The following is a 17501-nucleotide window of genomic DNA, read 5'->3' as shown; positions in this document are numbered from 1 at the left end:
TTCCCAGCTCCCAGTCTTCCATTGGGGCACTCCCACCTCTGCAACACCTTTGCTTTTGTGGGAGGGGCTAGTGCAAGCATTTCTCTTCTGCGATTGGCTGGCCCGAGTGACTGACACAAGTCACATTATTGTACTTGTATTCTCTCCCACATGGTGCAGAGTACTGCAAAAAGGGGAAAAAACGGCAGTGAAGTCCAACTGCTTGATGAACACAAGCTTAATTAGTGTGTCATTTGAGGTGATTATGTGTGATTATGAAGCTGATTATGTCTAAATATGCGAATTGAGGGGTATGTCAAAGTAAACAAAAGAATAGACCAATCTTGTGTTAATTATTGTAATTACTTTCAAATTTATTACCATGTTGACAGCATATCATATTCATGTGAAGAATTAGTATATGGACCTGTACAGTATAAAATGCCAACAACATAATACATGATAGATAATGGGAGCAGCATAAACAGGTACTCATTTGTACATGAGACTTTCTATTCATTTGTTCCGCCTTTTGCCTCAAATATTATTTACAGAATAAAAGGAGGAAATTAAGTGTCTCTGAATCATAACGAATGGCAGTTGCTACTGTACATCTGCTTGTTGAGCCAAAGAAACAGTGACATATTTTCTGGCACCATGCAGCTTCACTGAGCGAAGGAAGCACGAGGGGAGCTGAAGGGAAAGGAGAAAGAGGCTTCCCTGGATCCAGGATGGGAGAGAAACGGATAATCAAAGGGGCTCGGAGAGAGAGGATGGATATGATGCGACAAGTCTGAAGTTGAATGAGTCCATTCCCAGCATGCATGCATGAAATACAGGAACTAAGAGAATAGAAACTCCCCAATTGGATAATGTGTTCCTGGGGATACTTTTTCATAAGAGTCTAGCAAGTCAATGTGTCACAGTTGCATTTTAAGTTGATGGAATTTATTTAGAAACCAAAGTCTTGAGCAATCAGTTTAACATTCAAATATATATTTGCTTTTATAAATATTTACATTACCAAAATATATACAATTGGTTCAACTGAATACATATTATACAAAATGCAATACCAATAACATTGGCAGCTGAAGCAAAACAACGAAAACAAAGAAACTTCACATAAAATAATATAAAAATGCACATTTATCTTTAAAGCAAGAACACCATGTACCACTTTAATAATTCATCCAAAGCCTTAGATATTGATTCATAATAAATCATACTCTTGCTCACTCTGCCTCAGAATTTTACAGTGTCTGTGTGTGTGTTTATGTGTGATAATATCAAACTATGAAAAGGGTTTAATTTTCTTTTAGAAATCCTATATGCTACTGTCTACGCAAATTATTACAAGTGTGATCAAAGATGAATACTTAGTTTTGTGTAGGTGCATTAAAAAAAAACTGGTCAGGCTGCATATGATATTAAACCTCAATAAACTTACTTGTAATCAACTGTATCACAATTGTGGTGCTAATTTCTCATCAGTTTTCTATTATTTTAAGTATTTTATATTTACTTTTTAAATATTTGGCACGCTTTTACATACAGTAATAGCGTGTGAAAATATTTAGGGGCCATATCAATCATTTAGTTTGTTGGTTAAGCTGCCATACTGTAGTTCAGAGTTTATGTACTTTGTAAAATGAATGCACCACTGATTTAATGAGTGCAAATGACCAACTTTTACACTCAAAATGATACAAAATAAATTTAATTTACTAAAAAATTCCATTCATCCAAAAACCAGCCATGATCTTAAAATGCTCAAGCTTGAACTCACTTCCCAGAGTGGATTGTTTAACCAAATTTCATCAAATTGACAATAGAAAAATAAAATACAAATTATTAACGTGTATTTTTTTGTGAAAAATAAACAACCAAACATACTCAAGAGAAATTTCCCAATTCCAAATTGAATGCAATCAAAACATATAAGTGTGACTCTTATTCATTGCTCAGACTTTTTTTGCTTTTTGGACCATGCAAAATTGTCTTGTTTTTCTTTTAAATGGTTGCCAAAAATGATCAGTCCAGGCCTGGCAAAATACTTGGCCACGCGCCTCACTACATTCCAATATGAGAATTTCCAGGTTTCAAACTGCACGGAGATATCCAGGCCGCAGAGGCCCCCGTGCTCCGTAAGGGCCTTCGCTCTTGCCACTCATTTTTCCCATAAGAATAAAACTTTCTGAGAAGTGCGTCCATTCTGATTAGATGAGCTGGGAAGGCCGGTAAAGACCCTCCCACAGATCAAAGGCCGCCCTTGACCCCCGCCCCCACCCCGTGCCCTTGCCATTGTTATTTTGATGTATGCTCACTCGGTTGACTGTGACCATATCACCACCATCAGGGCTGGTTAATATCCTGTGGTGTCCAAAAGGAAATAGCCAGCGGTAGGAGACTTCCTCTACAGGTACTGAGGTGAGTGAGCACCAAAAAAAACCCCATCCAACGATCATTAAAACAGGTAATACAGACGTCCCATTCAGATGAGAAATTAAATAAAAGCAGCAGGATAACAACAACAAAAAGTCATACAGAATAAAGGTCTGACACCACGAAACAACAGATAATAAGCTCAGTGATTTTGTACCTTATTTCATTCATTAAATATTGAAAATATATGCTCAATTGGCAGTTAAAATGTCAAACATTTTCAGAATAATACAAGACATTCAACATTCAAATTCTTTCTCTTTTCTAGTTAACTAATTCATAAATCAACTAGTAATATTCATCAATTACCAAATTTTGCCTACTTTTCAAAACATCACCGATAATAAAAAATAACATTTGTAAAATAAAACCTTGCAATTGTTTAATTTGACCATCATCAATAACAGGTTCAAACAAATAAGGACAAACATATGGCAGCAAAAATAAATACGAATACATACAATAATATACAGAGATGTTCATGCACACCTCAATACTGCCATTTGATTGAATCCACTTAATTTCAGTCTGCTGACATTAACAGACCATGTCATGAAAGGGAATTGCACCACAGACACTATATCACCATGGCGTATTTGGGAAAAAAACAAATTTGTATTGATACGGTGCTGTGAAAAAGTAAGTACACCCCTTGAAAATTTTAGTTTTTTGGACATACATGTATTGGACTAGCATTTCATCAATATTAATATATACAAGGCATGATAATAAAGCACACTTGGAATGCACATTTTATAATGATTTGTATCATTTCTTGTGAGGGGAAAAACTTTTTCACAACACTGTATGTTTTTTCAAATATATACTTATATCCATGCGAGATTATGGATGTTATAGCATTTGTTATTCATATCCACAAATATAAAGTGGACGGAAGATGGATATGGGGCACTTCATTGAAAATGAGGTAGACACAAGTAACTGGCCAACAACCAGAATAAAAAAAAAAACTGGCCTTCCCTGGGTCTGAGGGAAATACATTGAGGAATTTTACACACTAGACTAGAACATCTTTTTTGTTTTTATACACAAAATTGAAATAATACTGATTTTGTAAATAACCCAGAAAAATATTACAATATCAGAACAAATCATCATACATAAAATGAACACAGCTACATTTGATTTCAGATTACGTCACCATTTTTTTTTTGTATTTACTTGTACTTCTGTAAATTATCTTAAATATACAAAAATATAGCAACTATAGACATATTTTCACATAAAGTCTCCCTTATACTGAAAAAGCACCATCATAAATTTAAAAAAGGTCAATGGCTAGCTGAGTTCATGTGAGGTATGGTTTGAAAAAGTCAGTTTTCATGAGAAATTAATCATGAAGAGCAACGGAAAAAGTGATTTCAAAGGTTTCAATATAATAAAGTAAACTGCCTATGGCCAGATGTTTCAGATCTGCAGTGGAGCAATACAAGTGTTACTTCCCATGTTTTCTAAATACTTCAGTATATATACAACTGTATAGTGTTTTGAACACAAGCCACAAAAAAAGGGCCTCACAATGATTTGTATTTATCAAAAGTACAGCTGCATTGGAAAAATAAAATTAAATGGGGAAAAAAAGAAAGAAACAGCATTCAAACATAAACACATCGATCAAATAGATGCTCACTTTTTCAGTCAGGAAAGAAAACTCAAAAACAAATTTGAACTGCATGTTTGGTAGGTCTATAAGTGCAACCAAAACTCGCTATAAGCAGCAAATGTTAAAACCAGATATTTGCTTACTCAAAGATCAAACCCAATTGAGTTTCAGTTTGTTTTCTTCATGTCTTGAGTGTAAGGAAACCTCGGCATGTTGCGAGAACGATAACTTATGAAGGGAAAAAGTTAAAATAGTTATGAGCGTACCGAGCTCCATTGGTCTGTGCTCCAGTGAGGGTTAACAGAGCAGGACTGAGTATTGCACTGTTCTCGGTCGGGTGGTTTGTCAAGAATTTCACAGCTCAGATCGTTAAAGCGCTCCCCGTTGGGCCGCTGACAAGCGACCAACCGGGTCTTTATCCCTCCTCCGCAGGATTTTGAACACTAGGGAGGTAGAAACAGAGTATGGGTGTGAGAGTAAAAAAAAAAGAGTGAAAGTCTTGTTTCATTAACATATATGATCTTTGTGTTTCATTTTCAAAAGATGTCTTGGACCACATGTCCATAATGTCTATGTCCGATTGTCACATTGTTTTGCTGAGTAGGGATATTTATAAGACAAAAATCTGATATTTTGGCCTATTCTATTCAAATACCTTTTGTTTTTTGTAGTCTGAATAGCAAAGAAATCCAATTAGCCCTACTGCAAGAAATTGATTTTACAAATCATATTCAAAACCCATTTGTATGAAGTTGTAAATTTGGTTACAAAATGTAAATGCATGATTAAAATGGAAATCGTATGTAATGTGATCAAAGCCTTATTCTTACTATTTGCTAAGAGCTAATGGATTGGGCTGTCAAACGATTAAAATATTTAATCGCGATTAATCGCATTAAATGTCATAGTTAACTTGCGATTAATCGCACATTTTTATCTATTCTAAATGTCTCTTGATTTCTTTTTGTCCCATTATTTTTTCTCATTTTAATGCTCTTATCAACATGGAAAAGTGGATCGGCTTGCTTTGTGCAAATGTTTTTTATTGAAAACAAGATTGGCATATCTGTTCAATTCCACACTAACATTCTCACTTGGAGCAAATAATCTCTCACACAATGTAACTCTGTCCATCAATAAAAGGGTGACAGAAATACTGACGAGGTAACGTTACTGATAGTGACGAGTGTGCTGAGATCGCATCAGCAGTGTGTGTGTGTGTGTGTGTGTGCTTGGCCATCAAGTGGTATTTCAGACTGGACGTGCTGCGATGATAGCTCAGTTCACAACGACAAAACACACAGATCACTTTGGTCTTGTCAACTTTTTAAAAGTAAACTTTCCATTCAGAATCTCATTGGCATCCATTTCGGCGTCTCGCGCTCATCATTCATCCACATTCAATGTAACGTTAAAGAGGGTCGCAGTCGCACACCGGACGAGAAGCGCAGCGCCGCGTATTTAAAATTCGAACACATTATTATCTATGAGTGTACACACACGGCGGCGCCATTCTGCGTTTTTATTGCTGGCCATAAACGGAGAAAGTGCGCGTCCGATGTGCTAGACGCGCTCAGTTGTCCTAGTCGCGGCTCGGCGCTGCGCTTCTCGTCCACTCTTTGGCGGCTCGCAAGCCCAAACAAGTGTGTGCGCGTGCTGTTGTTTTGTTTTGTTTCTGGTCTAGCTAGATCCGGTGTGGCGTTGTAGTTTTAATAACGTTACTAGTTGCTGCAAAAGCATGTGAAAAAAACAACAAAGTTTGCTAGGCGTTAATCTCGCGATAAAAAAAATTGACGCCGTTAACATGGGTTTGCGTTAACGCCGTTAATAACGCGTTTAACGGACAGCCCTTATATAAAAAATATTAGTAAAAAAAAAATCTTAAAATATAAAACAGTTATTGTGTATTATATATAATACACAATAACTGTTTTATATTTTAATATATTTTGAAATTTAATTTATTCCTGTGATGGCAAAGCTGATTTTTCAGATTTTTTTCAGCTGATTTTTAAATAATTCTAATATGCTGATTTGGTGCTTAAGATACATTTCTCAAAATGATAAATGTGAAAACAACTGTGCTACTTAATATTTTTGTGGGAACCATGATACATTTTTCTTCACTATTCTTTGATGAATAAAAAGTTAACAGTTTTTCAGTAAAAAAATGTATTTACTGTCACTTGTAATGTGTCCTTTCTAAATAAAAGTATTATTTTCTTTCTAAAAAAAAAAGAGGCCAAACGTTTAAACAATAGTGAATATATTTGATAAAGTTCAATTCTCACCTCTCCCCAGCTGCCATAGAACCACTGAGGGCAGGGGCCGGACTCACAGGAGCGTTGCTCTATGGGCTGTGTGCTTTCATCACAGCTGTTGGCAGGGTAGCCGTTCTCATCCTGACAAACCACCACACGCCTCTGGAATCCTCCGGCACAGGTACTTGAACACTGAGAGGTGTGAAAGAGAAACAGAAGCTACATAATGAGAGAAAGGCCACACACACGCCTTCCACACAATCAAAAACTCTAGCAAGCACATTCTCACTGGCCCAATTTCACATCCCATTAGCTTTGACGGAAAATATACGTCAATGCACAAACACTGACCAGCACAGATTTCTTTGATGAGAAAGATTACAAGATTGTTATTTTTTTTAGAAAAGGCTGACATTTTGTATTAGAAATGGTTCAGCATATAAAATACACTTGATGGTCTGGTAAAATAAATGACATAGCTAAGTTCTGAACTTGCAGTCTAAATTAAATGTAATTAGAGAGAAAGACTGCAATACGGCAATAAACAATAAATAAATGTATCTTCATTTTTCAGATCGATTCTTCTTATTATCAATGTTGAAAGGAGTTGTGAAACTGTGATACATTCTTTTATTACAATAACTTCTATTTTAAATCTTTTCTAACATTATAAATTCTTTACTGTCACTTTTGATAAAATGAATGCAAATTTCTTTTGAACAGTTTATATAGTGTTCATCTAGCATAGACTGAGAAAAAAAATACTCTTTTGTGCTTTTTGAGTTTTTTTTATGAACAATTCTTCAACAAATATTCTTACTGTTACTGTGATAACTGGTCATGTATCGCAAGATTTAAAGTATCATAAATCATGAATGAAATAATCCTTATAAAAACTAGTCAGAACAAAGATCATTCAATTCCTCAAGATTACTATCACTCGGAAGGATATCAATTATATATAGCTATAAAGGAAACCCTGTTCAAAAGATCTACAAATACCTACTTTAAGACACAAAGGAAGAGCTTCCCAAATAATGCTCAATATTTAGCTTTTCTTTGAATTCTACAGACTATTTAAAGCACTGATATCATGAAGGAAACAGCATAATTTATCAGACAGAGGAAATGCTGCTGTCTGGTTGACTTGGAGGGTTCATGTACAACACCTTAGATGTCATTCAGTTCCTGGGTTAGCAAAAGGTCTCTAACAGGAATAGTCTCCGGACTATATCAAATATCAGAGACATACAGAGCAGGGAATGCAGAGATGTAATCATCCTAAGATGTTTAGAGGTACTTACCGCCCCCCATGGTCCAGTCCTCCATTGATGGGGTCTGCCAGCTCTGTTACGGTCAGTTCGTCCGGTCGGAACATTTTTTTTCCCAGAATCGGGATTAGGTAAAGAGCCCCCGTGGTCGCTGGGGCGAGACGGACACTGGGACATGGCACACTCCTGCTCTGTTGCTGGTTGATCATCTGGGTCACACTCACTCAATTCCACAACTTGATCGCTGATGTTCATACACACTACTTGGCGTGTAGTTGTACCCTGACCACAGGATACGGAGCACTGTAAAAACAGACAGATATATTTTTTTATGGAATATTGCAGTTTATTTTAAATCTGTGCACTGTCATTATTGCGTTATATATATGTGCTCTCGTAATCTTTAAATCAAAATAACTAACAACCTGTCACTCACATGAGATCGACTTTATGAGTGAGTACACTGTAAATACTTTGAAAGTGCACATACTGTAAAATAAAGTGCAACCAGAATAATAGTCCCTTTAGTTTAGTTTGTTGTACTTTTTCATACACTGCAACATGGATTATGTAATGTTGATTTACTGCTTTGTCTTAATTTGAAACCAATGGAAAGCAGGAGACCATTGACTAAAGCAATCCAGCTACTCCATATTAATTCTTGTCTTCCTGTATACATGTGAACATTATGCACACCGAACCCCATCTGCACACAAGATCCACACAAAATGAACTCTCATCAGTTTCCAATTACAACCGAGCTCTAAACACCAGAATGAGAGCAGAATGATCAAGGTCATTTGTCTATAATGTTAGGCTGCAGAACAGCTGTGAATGAAAATACAAATACAGTACTTGCAGTGTTGAAAGAATGCTGGCTAACTCAGTGGCATGTTAATATTCTACATATATATGCTAAATAAATACAGTGGGGTCCAAATGTCTGAGAAAACATTTTTGGGGGGATTGTTTAAGTATATTTAAGATTCTGCACTATTTTAGGTCACAATTCAAATGAGTAAATTTGGGAACTCCTTGTAAAAAATGTTTTCCTACTTCTGCTGAAACACAAGAACATTCTTACATTATACTGGATAACCTGATCATTTTTCAACTCAAATAGTTATGATAAATAAAATGTTAGGCTAAAAATAAAATAAATAAGTTAAAACAAAATAAAATAGTTGAGTAATAACAAAACTAAAGTGATTAAATAAAAAGTAATAAAATATTTGAAAACAACCATTATTTTTGAAATTCTGTTTGGTGATGCTTGACTGACAAACTTAAAGGAATAGTTCTACCGGAAGAACTCGGGAGAATTAATACTGTGACGATGAACTTTTATTTAAGAGCTCAGCAAACAATCAAGTTCTTTGGCGTAGGCCCCGTCCGTAACTCGCATTTCGAGAGTACGGAATCTGCATATCCTGCCTGAAGACGAAGTAAGGAAGGGGGCCATCTGGTGGTGGTGGGGTGGAAGGAGGAAGAGGACATCCTGGCGACTTCAGGATGGGGTCGGGGGGGACCCAACGTAGTGGTGTTGGGGGGGATGGAGGAAAGGTCCCGTCTTGGTGGTGGTTGGGGAGGATGGAGGTGGTATAAGCGAAAGCATCTGCGAACTCTGACATGTGTAAGTTCCACCCTTTTATACTGGGCTATTAGGATATGATTGGATAGATGAGAAGGTATTAAGTGACGTGAACGATTGAGTCTTCCTGGCAGAACTTGCGCTAGGCTTCCTTTCACCTACAAATGAAAACTGTACGTAATACATCGGGTCAGAGGTCACCCTTCCGCCGGAACTTGACTCTCTCGTGAACGCAAGTACGGCCATTGCCGGAAGCCAGTGATAATAGTATATAAAGTTTTTAACCCATCGCTTTGCTTCAGAAGGCTTTTATTATCCCCTGCTGGAGTTGTATAGATTACTTTTATGATGAATGGATGCACTTTTTTTGGCTTCAAAATCGAAGTTACCATTCACTCCCATTATAAAGCTTAGAAGAGCCACATTTTCTTTTTATAAAACTCTGACTGTGTTCGGCTGAAAGAAGAAAGTGATATACACCTAGGATGGCTTGAGGATGAGTACATTTTTGGGTGAACTATTCCTTTAAGCTTTAATAGATTACAATGATAAAAAGACAGATATATTTTATTTACCGCAGTCCATTCCAGAACCTTCCACTGCCCACACGCCACTATGGAGCACACCTCACTAGCAGGAGGTTTCGTAAGATGAGCGCAGGCTGAGTCCTCTGCTACTCCACCCTGTTGGTCACGGCAACTTACGTAACGCATCCGGGTGCCCTTTCCACAGGTGGCGCTGCACTATTATAAAGAACAACCATTTTACAATAACGTAAAAACTATTTAGTAATTCATATACATCACATTTTCAGGGATGTACCTGTGTCCATGATCCAAAGCGCCACTGTGTTTTATGACCAGGATGTGACATCACTTTGGTCTCTGGGGCGACGGGATGAGTCACAGGGCAATGCGAGAGTTCACAGTCCTATGGAAGGGAGGAAGTGGAGAAGGACAACCAATTATCAGTAATGAAGATCCGTGACTCTAGGGGTGAGGCCAATGTGCTTGTTTTATGCTTGACTGGCTGGAATCACTTGTTCTGGGTCACTGCGCCTTACGGTAAGTAGAGGATTTTAAAACAGGGGGCCTCCCGCTTTCTCATTCTGTCTGTCGTATCCCTCCTTTCGGTTCCCGACTCTCTCACACTCCCGCCTACCTACACTCATTGCCCCTCTGATTCTGCCTTCGCCAATCATTTTACATGTCTTTCTGGAATACTCGATTCTGATTGGTCAATCATTGCATTCTGTGTTCAAATAGTTTTGTATATAGTATAGCTGACCATTTTCCCACATAGCAAACGATTTATTGCATAGCTATGCCTGTTCTTTCGGCTTATGTTTTATATAACTGAATTTGAGCTCAAATCGAAATTTCGTGAGCATTTATTTACTGCTTTGGTAAGTATCTGTGTAATATGTGGGATAATGTACAGTCATCCTGGTATTACAGCAAAATAAACTCCTTCAGGGTGATACAAGATCCTTCCGCTTTGCGTCCGGGTCCTGATCATCCTGTCTGGGCTTATTTTGCGATAATCCGTCTGACTGTACAATATCCCTTATTTATTAAATTCTTTACTCTCTCTGTCTCTTATAGTGTGTATATATATATATATATATGACTGTACTATCCCCCATATATATATGTTCCTAGATTTTTATCAACCTGGATGGCTTGATGGTGGGAAAAAAGTTTTTTTTCTTTCATCTCCTAAAAGCCTTGTGAAAATGAAGCTCTATAAAACCAATGCCTCAGGAAAGTTCATAAAATAGTCTGTGAAACAGCGTTCAGCCACTCCGGCTCTCGAGCACAATTACACTGGAAGAGGGGGAGGGGTAAATGTAATTTTTCAGGTATTTGCAGATTGTGAAGGTTGATAAAATCGAGATCCAGATGACTGCAATTTAACTTAAATCAGCATTAAATATTAATCTCCACTGGAACTATATAGACATGGACGTTATAACCACGGCAGCTTACAATGAAAAAACTACACATGCAAATGGAAAAATTAAAGGCTCACATACACATACATTTCTTTTTTTCTTTTTCATCTTTACAATCATATATGATTACTGATCAAAGATCAAATTAAATCTAATTCTGATTCATTAATGAATCATTCAGATAGATTTGGTAACCTATTCATCAAAATGAACTGATTCAAAACGCTCACAAAAAGGACATCACTAAAACTATTCTTTTGAAAATAAAATAATTGTGCTCTTAAAATATTACTTTTAAGACTGTATTAATTACCATGACTAACAAGCAAACTTAAAATTCCCTGATATTTCCAGATATTCCAAGACCGTGGGAACCCTGTTAAGTTTGATTTCCTATGACTGACCCGATGCAGTGTGTGTGTGTGTGTGTGTGTGTGTGTGTGTGTGTGTGTGTGTGTGTGTGTGTGTGTGTGTGTGTGTGTGTGTAAACCTATGCTTTTCCTTCAGACAAGGCCTTATTGAGTGCAGGTGATAAATATGCTGGGTGGGACACTTCCTTCCTGCCTTTCAGCCTGTACCTGCACCCACTTTCTTAACTCTTTTCCAGTTTCTCATTCCAGAATGGCATCAAACTACTTATATATTTATCATAATACTTGTATACCCAAGCAATACCTCTTGTTATAATACTGTGAACGGTATTATTACATACAATACCTAAAAAAAAATACTTAAAAACGAAATGTATAACAATGCAAATGAATCATTTATTATATCAGTGTAACAAATCATATCCGTTTCAAGGCAAAACAGTGTTTGCAATGGAGTCTTAATTGTGGTATGGCTTCAGTTCATAAAAGCAGCATTTAACCTGCACCCTGGCTTCTTGTTCTTTTATTTCAGCACGAATACCGCAATTTGAAACAGGAAGAGTTGCTATAATAGACTGACTGACCCCTTTATGGTTTCCAAAAGTCATATAAAAATCTAGCACAGTTGTTAATTTGCAATCAATAGTGAATTGTGAGATAAAGAGAAATTAATGAGAGTCAAAGTGAATGTTAGAGATCAATACTCCTACCTGAGTGTGTGTTGGACGTGTTGCTGCATTACATTCCGTGTCATCCATGACAGAGCCGTATGAGCCAACCACACACTTTACAGCTCTCATCTGATAACCCGGGCCGCATGTGGTAGTACACTACATGCACAAAAAAAAATAGGGAGGTCAGTTAGTGACAGTATCTAATTTAATATTACATAGTAAAACCTATGCTTTATTCTGTAGAATAAGTTCAGATTTAAGACTGTCCACTTTTGACTCGCTGGCATTAGTCCAGCACTGATGTGATAAGCACCCGCATGGGCAAACTGGGACACGGGCCAGTAATTTGTCCACCTTTCTCCTTTTCTTTATCTCTTTTCCTCATCGCTGACTTGACTGCAACAAGGTCAAGCTTGTGTGGCAGAATTTGCAGCTAGAACGCATATGCTTCAGTAAAGCACCTCAAACATGCATTTATCATGGTTGCTTAATCTATGCAAGAGTGATGTCTAATCTCTATCATACTTTAGGACTTAAAGATAGTTTGCCCACAGAAACGCTGCAAATTCTGTGATTCCCCTGAAGAAACGATGTGCTTTTCTAAAGATAAGCATTAACTGCTCAATTGGGTAGAAAACACACTATCCATGACTGGATGATATTCAAAAGGCTGCATGTTTAGGAGAATGAAAAGTTTTAGGCACGATAGTATTTTCACACAAAAATTTTTTTTAAGACAGTTATTTATATCTCTATGTCAGGAGGAAATATAAGTTTACATTTGCAATTGCAACACTATTAATTGTAATAATCCAGTGAGATTGTTGTATGCACAAGGGAAAAGAGCGGTATGATCGGATTTCACCATCATCGAGTCTGTCTGGGATTACATGAAAAAACTGAAAAACCGAGACAAACTTAATCCAGAAAAACGGTGGCAACGTCTTCAAGACGCTTGAAGAAACCTACCTGCAAAGCTACAGTACTGTGAAAAGTATTAGGCACTGTAAAGTGAGGATGCTTTAAAAAATAATGTCAAAAATGTACTTCTATTAACTAAATCAAATCAATATTTGGTGCGACCACACTTTTAAAACAGCTTTTGTCCAGGTACACTTGTACATAGTTTTGCAGGTAGCTTTGCAGGCCGGTTTCTTCAGGCGTCTTGGAGACGTTGCCACAGTTCTTCTGGATTTAGTCAGTCTCAGTTTGTTTCTGTTTCTTCATGTAATCACAGACAGACTCGATAATGGTGAGATCAGATGTACATGTGGAGCATGCTGGCTGTTGTCAGACTCTGTGTGCATGCAAAAATCTCACTGGATTATTATAATTAATAGATAAAGGAATGTTTGGAAATGTAAACTGATATGATTTCCTACTGACACACCACAGCAAAAAATAAATGTTTAGTTTAATAAGTAAACATTAAAACCATTTTTGGAGGGTGAAAATACTAACATTCCAAAGACTTTTGAACAGAAATGCATATATATATATATATATATATATATATATATATATATATATATATATATATATATATATATATATATATATATATATATATATATATATATATATATATATATATATATATATATGATACATTGATATCATATCAATTTAAAAAATATGTATATATATATATATATATATATTGTCTATACACCTACAGCAATTAACCTACTGTATATATCTTATAATGGCAACATTTTTGGTCTATTACTGCGTTAGGCTATATCCTATCTTTCAATCAAAAAACGTAAGACCTCTACAGACAACATTTAAGACTTGTTAGGGTAAAATACAAATATTTGAATAATTTTCAAGCCTCCATGGACACCTTATAATAGCATAGTTATCATTGTTTTGGATCTGCTCACCATCAGCGCAAAAATACAAAATATTGTTCTTTATCTAGTCCCTAACCTCATCCATTTTTGTGGGCGGAAAGTGATAATCTGTTTACAATATCCAGCAGCAACGACTGCACTCCTGGAAATTACATTGCACTCATCACAATGTGCTTGAATTTAAGCATTAAACATACTCAATGTGATACCTCTCATACCTAAACATGACATGCACTAAAAAAATGTTTTATTCGTAACAATCAAATAAATGGTTGTGCTCACCTGTCCCCATGGTCCAACCTGCCAGGAGGCACATTCTTGCTGTTGGCAGGACTGCACCGAATCTGGTTTGGATGAGTCACAGAAACGGTCATCCAAACGCTCCTCTCCAAACTGACACCAGGTCTGGCGGTGCTTATAGCCCTTGCCACATGTCACCAGACACTATCAAATGAATCCAAAAGGAGCATATTAGCGGTGGTATAAGTCATGATTGACGTCTAGATTTTTACTTATACATAGTCTGCATAAATCCAGATTACATTTAATGCTGCCCATGTTGCTATTTACCTCTGACCAGTCTCCAGTTTTCCATTGAGGACACTGGAACTCATTACAGGGTTGGACTGTGAGCTTTTCTTGTGGATTGCACTTGCTGTCGTCATCAGCCTTTCCACACATTGCACGCCTACGACGCGTTCCTCCTCCACAACTCCTGGAGCACTAAATAACCAAGAAAAAAATCCTCATAGTAAGTTACACATTACATATATACAGTCCATATTGTGCATCAACACAATTCAGCAAAAGCTGATTTGAGACCAGAGGCATTTGTCGCACCTCAGACCAGGAAGAGTACTCCCATCCACCAGGGTTGCAGTCTCCATGGCACACTTCCTTGTCATCAGGCTTGCGCTGACTGCTGCAATACCGATCGTCCACCTTCTGGGTCTTTCCATCCAACCTGCTCTGTTTGGTGCAGTAAATCTCCAAAGTTCGGAAGCCCAGACCGCATGTGGCTGTGCACTCACTTTTGCGAGCAATGTGCCACCTGTAAATTAACAAAATGCCACCAGGATAAACCTAATTTTGTTCAATTCCTGGTTTCATGACAAAAATACACTACTGTTCAGAAGTTTGGAGTGGGTTTTTGAAAGAAGTCAGTTATTTATTTGAACAAAAATACAGTAAGAACAATAATATTGTGAAATATTAAATAAATTTAAATAAATGTTTTGTTTTTTTAGTATATTTTTGAATTTACAGCAGCCATTATTCCAGTCGTCAGAGTCACATGGTCCTTCAGAAACGCCTGATATGCCCACTGAAGTGCCTTTAAAGGGTTAGTTCACCCAAAAATTAAAATTCTGTCAGTAATTACTCACCCTCAATTTGTTCCAAACACTTAAGACCTTCGTTCATCTTCAGAACACAAATTAAGATATTTTTGATTAAATCTGAGAGCTGGATCACTCCTCCATAGGCTTCTACCAAGAAGACGAGAATCGAGCGTTTATCAAGCGACGAGAATACTTTTTGTGCAAAAAAAACACAAAAATAACGACTTTATTCAACTGTTCATTTTCTTTTCTGCGGGCCTCTGAGTGAGTTCACGTAGTGTAACATCGCAGCGCTTTTGTGTTGTACGTCAGAATGTAGGCTCACTATTGGCCGACGCTGGTCATGTGTGTGATGCGTGTTTCGCATCACACACATGACAAGTGTCTTTTCTGTCTATTTTGATCAATTTACTGCATCCTTGCTGAATAAAAAAATTAAACAAACCTAACTGACTCCAAACTTTTGAATGGTAGTATATGTTTTTGGAACTAGTGAATTGGACATGTACCTGAGTTCACAGTCTGTGTTGCATGGCTCAGTGATCACAGCTGGTTTGGGAGAGCCATGGCACCGCATATCAGACACCACCACTCGGTCCGACTCACGATTGCACAAGATCTTCCTCTTGCGCTCTCCTAACGCACATAAGATACATCACAAGACATACACGAGTTCCAACATATGTTTGTGATCTAGAAAGAAGAAAGAAAGTTCCCCATTCCATTGTCCAAATTTCCAAGAAATACTGAGCTGGATGACCCGACAGCATCATATGCCAAATTCTAAACTGACATTTTTGGCAAAAACATATTTGTTGCTTCTCTCACACCCACCTTGGCACAAAATACTGCAATCCTGCCACGGGCCGTATGCATCCCAGAAAAAATGCTGAGGTTTGTCCTCTATGGGAATGTTGTAGGAATACCTGACATCAGGGTTGTAGAGGTTTCCTACGGATAGCACCTAGTTGGTAAAAAGATTACAATTAGACCAAAAATATCATGCTACAAAAGAGTTAAAAAGATTTATCAAACGTGAAAAAGTTGTGAGATTTCACAATGTTAAACAACATATAAATTCGCATTAAATTCAGTAAACCCATATTACCTGGATAATAATCTCCTCTTCTATGCGGTCAGTGCAGTTGATTCTCTCAACGACATGGTCAGAGCCACTGTATTCAATAACAGCATTCCCTACTTTGACTTCCCTTTTAAACATAGTGACCACAAAATCTCCATTGAGTAAATATTCTCCACGGCTGTTGGACAAGGCTGCAAAACAAAAATGAAACAACATGCATACATGCTTTATTTTCTTTATGTTAAAGCTCAAACTGTCAAAGCAAATATTCAGGCGTGCCACAGGATAAACAACTAAAGTCGTGTCCATTTGTTTTAATCACAAATTTGTCTCACTACAAGACCTGCATGACCTAAGAAATAAAACGTTTTCATTTACAGTCAGATTTAGCAACAGTCAGGGCAGATTAGGCTAATCGGGGTAAAGAAATCCAGTATTCCGTGAAGAGGCCTCTACTGAAGTCAGTATGCTTCAAAAATGCACACTAATGTGATTATGTAGCTAATTTCCTGAGTTACTTTCCTCACTACTTCACACATTACAGCGTCCAACCCCTGTTCCCTCTCCCCACCACCTACACACATTCAAACAAACCCTTTCCAAAACATCGACATTCCTGTCTTGGCCTAAACCACACATACACTGTAGATAAACATACACATATACGCCAAATACACAGAAACATGCAAAGATATCAATAAACACACATGCACAACTCACTAATCTTTTGAAAACAGCGCATATTAGCTTATCTTTGTAAAGTTCAGGAGCATTAGGATGAAAAAGTTTATGGAAGCTCTTGCAAAAGCCCTTTGTAAAGCCTGCAATAAATGTTTACATCAATTCACCTACAGTATAGCACATTGGCCTACTTTAGCAATGACATTGGATACATTTTAAATTAGGATTGTTTATGAATGTGCAAATCAATTTGACAATGTCACAGACATCCCACTTCTCCCGGTAGATCCGGGAGTCTCCCACATATTGATAGCGACTCCCTGATGCCTGCAAATTATATACAATATCCCGGAAATTGAGCAAGCCAAAA

At 37.2% G+C, this 17501-nt stretch overlaps 2 protein-coding genes across 5 annotated transcripts in view; one reads left to right on the top strand and one right to left on the bottom strand.

The window, feature by feature from the left end:
- The window catches only part of LOC306990309 (uncharacterized protein), a 54042-nt gene extending 43927 nt beyond the window's left edge, over positions 1–10115 (top strand). The window contains exons 5-6 of one of the 4 annotated variants that reach the window (XR_013795849.1): positions 6350–6490; positions 9986–10115. Coding sequence is in view for 2 of the 4 variants with exons in the window: in XM_079597006.1 (XP_079453132.1) it covers positions 6350–6358 (9 nt within the window). In the remaining 2 variants the exon portion in view is untranslated. Of the gene's footprint in view, positions 1–642; positions 4273–6349; positions 6842–9985 lie in introns of those variants that run through there. The other 3 variants (XR_013795850.1, XM_079597006.1, XM_079597005.1) reach the window with 3 other exon arrangements.
- adamts9 (ADAM metallopeptidase with thrombospondin type 1 motif, 9) overlaps positions 4298–17501 on the bottom strand; it is a 29469-nt gene continuing 16265 nt past the window's right edge. Inside the window, exons 17-28 of the mRNA XM_079596998.1 lie at positions 16475–16641; positions 16201–16330; positions 15876–16002; positions 14867–15077; positions 14597–14749; positions 14309–14470; positions 12207–12326; positions 9994–10101; positions 9747–9914; positions 7614–7883; positions 6340–6501; positions 4298–4491 (exon numbers count right to left, since the gene is read on the bottom strand). Coding sequence (XP_079453124.1) covers positions 4303–4491; positions 6340–6501; positions 7614–7883; positions 9747–9914; positions 9994–10101; positions 12207–12326; positions 14309–14470; positions 14597–14749; positions 14867–15077; positions 15876–16002; positions 16201–16330; positions 16475–16641 — 1967 coding nt within the window. The 3' untranslated portion in view covers positions 4298–4302. The remainder of the gene's footprint in view (positions 4492–6339; positions 6502–7613; positions 7884–9746; positions 9915–9993; positions 10102–12206; positions 12327–14308; positions 14471–14596; positions 14750–14866; positions 15078–15875; positions 16003–16200; positions 16331–16474; positions 16642–17501) is intronic.

This window comes from Phoxinus phoxinus (genome assembly GCF_949152265.1).
Source record: "Phoxinus phoxinus genome assembly, chromosome: 22".
Lineage (NCBI taxonomy): Eukaryota > Metazoa > Chordata > Actinopteri > Cypriniformes > Leuciscidae > Phoxinus > Phoxinus phoxinus.
The sequence above is the reverse complement of the archived record's forward strand: the minus strand, read 5'-3'. Positions and strand labels throughout refer to the sequence as shown.